The sequence below is a fragment of the Camellia sinensis genome, chromosome 11, assembly GCF_055761805.1.
Source record: "Camellia sinensis isolate YWXY chromosome 11, ASM5576180v1, whole genome shotgun sequence".
NCBI lineage: Eukaryota > Viridiplantae > Streptophyta > Magnoliopsida > Ericales > Theaceae > Camellia > Camellia sinensis.
The window spans coordinates 104,887,228-104,896,287 of NC_138971.1; the positions used below are offsets into that span (position 1 = coordinate 104,887,228).

At 37.1% G+C, this 9,060-nt stretch overlaps 1 protein-coding gene across 1 annotated transcript; it reads left to right on the forward strand.

Moving 5' to 3' along the window:
- Positions 1-4,992: 4,992 nt before the first annotated feature.
- On the forward strand, positions 4,993-8,696 carry LOC114256898 (uncharacterized). The gene is made up of 5 exons (XM_082895261.1): positions 4,993-5,778; positions 6,626-7,248; positions 7,348-7,543; positions 7,929-8,025; positions 8,353-8,696. The coding sequence occupies exons 1-5, from the start codon at positions 4,993-4,995 to the stop codon at positions 8,694-8,696; spliced, it is 2,046 nt and encodes a 681-aa protein (XP_082751387.1).
- Positions 8,697-9,060: the final 364 nt, after the last annotated feature.

A 9,060-nucleotide genomic window follows, 5' to 3' on the forward strand; every position in this document is an offset into this window, starting at 1 on the left:
GAGATGCTCTACCTTTTTTCCAAAGAAAATAGGGTAGAGAAACCAACGGATCTAGGTGAAAATGTAAAGAGAATGTGGGTTTTAGAGAGAGAGACTTTAGATCTAGGGTTTTGGGAGGAAAAGAGATGAAAAAATGATGTAGAAGGAGACTGTTGTGAACTGATATACACACAGTCTGCTTGAGCGCAAGAAGGACGCTCGTGCGTCAGACACAATAAGTTGTTCCACTCAAGCGTAGAATGCACACCCCTAGTAGTTTTGTAGACAACAGACCAACGCTTGAACGCAAGAAGGGCCGCTAGAGCTGAGCTCGCTCGAGCGCAGAAAGGACTGCTTGAGCATAGAATACACTCTTCTAGTAGTTTTGCAGACCTACAAAAGTACCGAGAGTTTACAAAGTCCGCTCGAATAAAAAAAGTGTCGCTCGAGCGGAGGAGCAAATTCTAGGCAACAAGAGTTTGGAAACTGAGCAACCAACTTGTCCCAAATGCAACCACAACAATCTCATAGCCAAATTTAAGGAGATGTAAGGGAAGCAAGATGTGAACAGCAATATGAAACCATTAAACCTGAGTCTGGGATACAACAAGAGTCGGGTTAAAACCGGAATCACCATAGTCACTTGAAGTGACAATAGAACAAATCAGAGGGTCACATAAAGTGACAAATCAGAAAGCCAATGGATATTAAAAGACATGGGACCGTCAGAGGGCCAATGATTATTTAAGTCCCCCAAGGCATGGAACCTCTATGGTGGTACTTACAAAATCATTTGTCAAAAAGATATTTAATAAAAAGTTTTATCCACGTGTTTCCTTTTTAACCAAACAGGGTTCATTTAACAAATAATATCATTTGCAAATCATAATTTAAATAAAACATTTTATAATGGCTCAAAATATAATAAAACTCACCTTAATATCTATTCCTAATTTCTTTCACCGTTCACCGAAGCTCACTTCCCTCTCATTGTAGGTTTGTTTTGTATTTCTCTATGCTCTCTTTCAGCATAAGCTCACCTATTTATAGGTGAGTTGGGTGCGTTGCCTTCTCATTATTCTCATCTGACACTTCACATCTCAATCCACTAATCCACCCACTAAGCAAAGTTATCCAAAAGGCAAAGTCATTCAACAAATTGTTGGAAAGCCAATCCTACAAAGGAAAAGTTTATTCCTAATTATTCTATGGCCCAAATATTAAACTAAATGTACTACCTTCTTTTAGTAAGACACAATGTTCCTTAATTAAATTACATCTTAGCACTTAATTAAATTACATCTTGGCGCAGACAATTATAAAATGAAATATTATTTTCCAAATATCAATTTAACTATTTATATTATAAGATAACTAATTTAGCTTAAAGTATTCAAAAATAAATTATCATATAATTTCCGTAAAAGGTATTATTTGAGGTGTTACAAAAACAATATTTTTTCTCAATCTTTGTAGTTCCCTTGTATCAATCTGGTACTGTATATGTGCTTGATCTTTTAATGTTACATATGATTTTTAGTCAAATGTGTATCATTTTGGATGTCGCAATACATGGAATTTTTATTTTTTATTTTTAAGGTTAAATGTGTGCTAATTAGTCAATGAATAAGAATTTTGAATACCCAGTCAATAAATCTTCGACACCTTCATTTCAATCTTTCCACACCAGGCACTACAAGAAATTACAGCTTTGGCGACTAATTTTGCCGACTAAACTCAATTTAGTCGCCAAAGGTGTACACATTAGCTACTAAAAATTTTTTGGTCGCCAATGGTACACACATTAGCTACCAAACATTATTTGGTCGCCAAATAAAGATGCATTAGCTACTAAACTATTTTGGTCGGTAAATGTGACCTACTTCGCTGCTAATGTCATATGTAGTCGGAATAGTCTTCACTAATGGCGACTAGTTACATGTTAGCCGTTAAATATAAACTTTTTTTCGACTAAATATCACAATGGTCGCTAATTGTATAGTATTTATACATTATTATTTTTTATTTTCGTATTTATTTAATTTTTTGCTACTAATAGTGTGTTAGTCGTGGAAATAATTGGGTTTCGGCGACTAATTAAATTTTGGTCGCCAAATGATAAAGTTTCACCGACTATGTTTTTGGTAGCCAAACGTGCCACGAATTTGTGGAGGGAATATTAATTTTTCATAATATATATTAGCGACGAAAATGATTTTTGGTCGGTAATAAATATTTTTTTCTTTTATTTTCATTGTAAAAGTATTCCATTTCCCTCCCTCTCGCACTCCTGCCTCTATCACTGCTCTGTCTCCATCGCAAGAGTTGCTGTATCATCCCCTGAACTCCCTCCCAGGTATCTCCCTCTCTCTCTGTGTGTATCTCTCTCTCTCGATTTCTTAAACATCTCACAGAGGTCTCTCGGTTTCCCTCTTTCTCTCTCTCTTTCTCTCTCTCTCTCTCTCTCTCTCTCTCTCTCTCTGTTTACACACACACACACACACACATACATGCATATATATATATATACACACACACACAAATCATATATTCACAACCTTGATTCCATATATACTCAATTTTATACACAAATCATATGTACACTCACGCCTCTGCCCTTTTCTCTACAGGAATAGTCTCCATCACCATCGCCATCGCCATCGCCATCGCCGCAAGGATTGCTGGATCATACCCCGAACTCCCTCCCAGGTATGTCCTCTATTTCGCATCTGTCTCTCCCTCTCTCTGTATCTCCCTCTCGATTTCCTTCTATTTCTCTCTGTTTGTATTTACACACACACACACACATACATATATATGTATATATATATATATATATATGTGAAAACACACAGAATATGAAGTAGGAAATGCCCTCAATTAGGGCATTGTTATTGAAATGTGATTCAAATTAAATGTTAGGGCAATGCCTGGGGTGAATCAAGCCATTTGCTACATAAACTAGGTCAAAGTCTTGTAGTAGTAGTATATATAGCAGAGGTGCACTGTTTTTCCCCTTCTGTTTATAGTAGAGTGCAACCATCTTTCAAGGGCAAAAAAGATATTTTTCTTTCCCCCTAATATTTTTAAAAATCGCATTAAAGTATACTGAAAGAGGCTTGTCCATTATGTTTCTAATTCCACCCACATATTGAATGAGAGCACTATAGTTTCTTTACCAAAGATGAGTAAAGAAAAAAGTGGCAAGGCTCTGCCAAATATCTCATTTTCTCTTACCAATATATTATTGGTACCATTATGTTTCACACCAGAATGATGTAATTGTTGCATTCTACAAATTATAACCCATATTAATGGGTCTTTTATGTTACAGTTTTTTTCAGTCTACCACATCATTTTGTATAAAATTAATATGTATCTTCTTGTTTTCACTCTTATTTGTATAGGCCTTGCATGTCGTATAAAACAAGTTGTTTAATTTGTGTAGTTCGTTTATTTATATAGATCTAGTTTTAGTCACCAGTTTCAGTCACCAAAAAGACAATTTTTTAAATGCAACAATCTTACTACAGTCTCTTGTTGGAAATTTATTAAAGTAGGCTTCCATTGCCCTCCCATATGATTTGTTCTTTCCTACTTAATCTGATCCAAATCTCAAAACTATTTTTTCTGGTGCAGTGATTGATTCATCTATGTAGTTAAACTCAACCATTTATCAATGCATTGGTTATAGATAATGGTTCTAGTATGAAAAATAAATCTACTCTTGTTTTGAACAATCAGCATCCTTTAACAATTGAGGCAGGAATACAATTTAAACTCTTTTAACATATGAGGCATCACGTCTTCATTCTAGTATTACCTATTTCAATATGCAACACACTTAACTACTTCAAATTGAAGGAAGAAAAAAAAAATCGGAAGGGGAAAAACTGTGCACCTCTACTATGCTTGGGGTGAATCAAGCCATTTGCTACACTTAATTGTTTTTGTAAGTATATTATTTTCGTAAGCATGACCTTTTCAAAAGGAATTTTTATGGTTTTGAGCTAGATATACAATTAAATCATACATATGGATAGCATTGCCTAGCGTAAATGTTTACTTTTGTGCTATAAATAAGCATCGTAGTTTGTGGATGGATAGCATTGCCTTGTCTCGAATGGATAGCATTTACTTGTTAAATTCTTGGAAACTACTTGGCAAACATGATAATTACATTGTAGTAATATTTAAACATCATTACATAAAAAACTACAAGGAGGCTGCTCTTGGTGTGGGAACTGAGGAGAATATAACCTTGATGCTTCCATTTTAGTTCAGGTTGGAAATTTATGATGCTTGCATCATGGCGGCATATTGCTGATGTTGCCTCCTTAGTAATTTAAGTCCGTATTTTCAATGAAGGAGAAAGCTCATTCATGCCCAAAGCTTAGGTTGAAAATGTGTGAATATGCATGTTGCAGACATGCATAGCTGACATGTATGATTTTTTGTTTTATGATTTTCAGAATAAGATGAATGTTCTTTTCTCTTTTTTTGGTGTTTCTGTCTTTACTTTTCTATTTTATGTTCTCTTCTTCACTTCCTTTTTTTTGGATGTGCAATGACTGATTTCAGCCGTCACAACAATGCATAGCTCATGTGTTTGCAGCCAATGTTGTAAACTTTGCTTTTACTGCCTCAACCTCACGAGTACCCGTGAGGCATTTTTTTTGTAATAAATAATATGTCATGCACACACACTGTGAAGAGCATGAAAATGGTTTTGTTTCTTTTGATATATCATTCTATTATTGACCATATGGTTTCACTAGTAGTAGTGCTCTATTAGTTATGTTATCTAGTGGTCCAAAATTACGGGTCATTTCTTAAATTAACTTCCATAATTATGCAGTGTTTTAGAACAAATCGTGTCATAAAGTTCCACCCTAAAAGAGATTTATGTGACAAGCCAAATAGTGAATGAAAAACAACATAATCTATCTCAACTTGAAATGCTTGTTCTCATTTGTTCCTCGGTTAATCTTTGTGTGAGTTGTAGGTGACAAAATGGACAAGAGTTGGATGACGATAAATAATAGGCTGACAAGTAAAGAGTATCAACAAGGGGTGAAGTCATTCCTTGATTTTGCTACGGCAAATTTAGGCGTAGAGGATGAAATTAGGTGTCCGTGTGTCGATTGCATTAATGGCACAAAATATAGCAGACAAGTTGTGTGGATGCACTTGATCCGAAGAGGCATGGTATCTTCGTATATAACTTGGGTGCATCACGAGGAACATGTTCCCGTGTCTCATCCTTGTGTATCAAATGACCAATGTGGAGGTAGTGGCGAATGTATGACAGATATCAATGATCCGTCCATGGATGAATTGCCTATTATGTTGGAAAAAATTTACGTGAGTGGTCTTATGGATGATCATACCGGCGAGGAACCTAATGGTTTGGAGAGGGAGGATTTGCATAAGTTCACTAGGTTATTCGAAGATGCACAACGCAAAGTTTACCCGACATGTGAAAAGCTTTCTGTGTTATCATTCGTCATTAAGATGCTTCATGTGAAGGTGTACAACAAATGGAGCAACAAGTCATTCGATATGGTTATGCAAGTATTCAAGGACATTCTACCAGAATGTGATCCAACAGTTCCATGGACACTCTATGATGCTAAGAAGTTCTTACGTGACTTGGGTTTGGGATATGAAACAATTCATTCGTGCAAGAATGATTGTGCACTATTTCGGAAGGAGAGTGCTAATTTGGAGAAATGCCCTACATGTGACGCGTGTAGATACAAGTTGAACGATGATGGTGGTAAAAAGATTCCACACAAGGTATTGTGGTACTTTCCTTTGACACCGAGGTTGAAAAGACTGTATATGTCCAAAAAAACAACCGCTGATATGAGATGGCACAATGAGAAGCGTGCGGATAATGACATATTAAGGCACCCGGCCGATGGTAAAACATGGAAGGACTTTGATAAGCAACATCCGATGTTTTTTAATGACTCGAAATGTAAGGCTAGGGCTGGCAACAGATGGTTTCAATCCATTTGGGAATATGAGCACATCATATAGCATTTGGCCCGTAATCTTAATACCTTACAATCTCCCACCGTGGAAGTGCATGAAAGAGCCATATTGCATGATGTCATTGCTTATTCCCGGACGTTCGGCACCTGGAAGAGACATTGATGTTTACTTGCAACCACTAATAGAAGAATTGAAGAATTTGTGGGAGCATGGTGTGCAAACATATGATGCATCAAACGGGCAAATTTTTAGAATGCATGCGGCGGTAATGTGGACCATAAATGACTTTCCTGCGTACGGTAACATGTCAGGGTGGAGTACAAAGGGTTACTTGGCTTGCCCTAATTGTAACAATAATGCATCGTCCCAAGGATTACGAAGTAAAATAGGGTATATGGGTGCTCGTCACCACTTGCCTGAGAACCACACTTGGCGAACAAGTAAGCTCTTCAATGGTCAAGCAGAGCATAGGTCCAAACCTTTGGACTTATCGGGGGACCAAATACTAGAGCAAATTGATTCTGGCACTTACAAGCCGTATGGAAAACACCCACAAAATCGAAAACGACAAAGGAATGAACATCAAAATTTGAATTGAAGCAAGAGAAGCATTATGTTTGACTTGCCCTATTGGAAAACGTTGAAGCTTCGACACAACCTTGATGTCATGCATATTGAAAAGAATATATGTGACAATGTCGTTGGGACACCTTTGAGCGTAGATGGAAAGAACAAGGACACGGACAAAGCACCCTTAGATTTGGAGGACATGAAAATATGTAAAGAGTTACACTTGAAGAGGCGTTCTAATGGGTCATTTGAGAAGCCTCCCGCATTGTATGCATTGTCTGTGAAAGAGAGAGAAGGCTTTTGTGATTTCTTGAAATCAATGAAGTACCCTGATTGCTATGCAGCAAACATCTCCAATTGCGTGACCGCTCAAGCTGGAAAATTATCTGGCCTCAAAAGTCATGACAGTCATGTCCTTATACAACGACTTCTTCCAATTGGGATGCGTGGCTACCTTAATAAGGAAATTGGAATGACACTTTTTGAGTTGGGAAATTTCTTCAAACAATTGTGTTCAAAGGCATTGAAGCGTTCAGATTTGCATAAATTGGATGAACAAATCGTACTCATACTTTGTAAGCTTGAGATGATTTTCCCGCCGGCTTTTTTTGATGTCATGGTCCACTTGGCAATTCACTTGCCTCGAGAGGCTATGCTTGGAGGCCCAGTGCAATATCGATGGATGTACCCAATTGAGAGGTATTAACTCAACCCTCGTATTACTGTCAAATTTTAATTAACGCTTTACTGCTGATATAAAGATTGCAGTATAACATTGTCATCGGCTTGCAAAATTAGGTTGCTTGGCCGTCTAAAAGGGTTTGTGGCCAACAAAGCTCATCCTGAAGGTTCTATTGTCGAGGCTTACATTTCCAAAGAATGTACAACATTTTGTTCAATGTATTTGGATGGAGTTGGAACATTGTTTAACCGCCCAGAAAGGAATTATAACATGGGTGACCGTGGCCCAGGGTTGGCGGTATTCACTCAAACTGTACGTCCCTTTGGTCTAATGACAAGGGCGTCCGATGTGTCCGTAGCTGAACGCGAGTTGGCTCATTGGTTTGTCCTACGCAATAGCACAGAAGTGGATAAACACGTAGAGTATGAATCCTTCAAACGTATTTATAATGTTTTTTGTTGTAAATTGATTAGTCTTTATCTTAGTACATATTTTTGAATCGCATTTCTTGTAACTAGGGAGCACAAGAACTTGTTACACCAACAAGCCGGTGCATTCGACATCGAAAACAGACATCAAAAAGAATTCCCTAAATGGTTCAAAGATCATGTAGGCTAGTATGCTCATATCCTACCATAGATCGTACATTACGTAAATGTCACGCATGCTAATAACATGACACATGTTCTTCATGTAGATGAATGAATTGCGGAGCCAAGCTTCCCCCGAAGCAATTGATGATATGTGGTCATTAGCCAATGGTCCTAGTGGCTTAGTGAACACATATTCAGGATGTATTTGTAATGATGTCCGTTATCATACTATCGACCGTGACAACTGTCAGAAAAGTCAGAATAGTGGATTAGTTGTTGAAGGGGAGCATCAAGGCCAATTGATACACTTCTATGGACACTTGTGCAGAGTGTGGAAACTAAACTATTTGTTCAAACGTCAGATTGTATTGTTCCAATGTGAATGATTTAACACCGGTAGTAGTAGAACTATGCGTATAGAACCACATTTCACAACAGTTGATGTAACAAGTCGATGGTACAAAGATGACTTATTTGTATTACCAAGTCAAGTTTAACAAGTATTCTATGTTAATGACACCAAATTAGGTACCAATTGGAGAGTCGTAGAAAAGTTCCAACATCGAGGAATTTGGGATATGCCAGAGATGGATGTCGTACAACCTGATGATGTGCTCCAACAAGAAGAAACCACCGAGGTCGTACCTGCTATGGCTATTGATGATAATGTGGTTTTGAGTCGACATGATATTGAATCTAAAATTATTCCAATAGAAGTGTTGCAATCTGTCAGAGGTGTAGAAGCCAAGGGTGTTACAAATGATGCCTTCATCTGTGATGATGAAGATGGATTAATGAGGGAGGGTGATGACACAGACGAAGAATATGACCTACAAAGTGATTTTGATACAGATGTTGATGTAGAATCTTGATGTATATCATGCTTTAGTGCATGTCATAGTTAGAGCAATGTGAATGTTCAATTGGTGCACAAATACAAAGGAAAGTCATTATAATGAAGGGGGATCTATCCTTGTAAATGTCAATATGTCGTGATATAAAACACTATCATGAATGAGTTTTTTTATTATTATTATTATTTTGGAACAATTGGTGCTCGTCAAACTTCTATTATTATGAAAATTCTATAGTTATAATAAGAAAATCTGGAAATCTGGAAATCTGAGCTGCTTAACTCTGAAATTTGGAAATCTGGAAATTTGAGCTGCTTAAAATCTGAGCTGGAAATCTAAGCTGCTTAAATCTGAGCTGAAATCTGAGCTGCTGATATAAAAC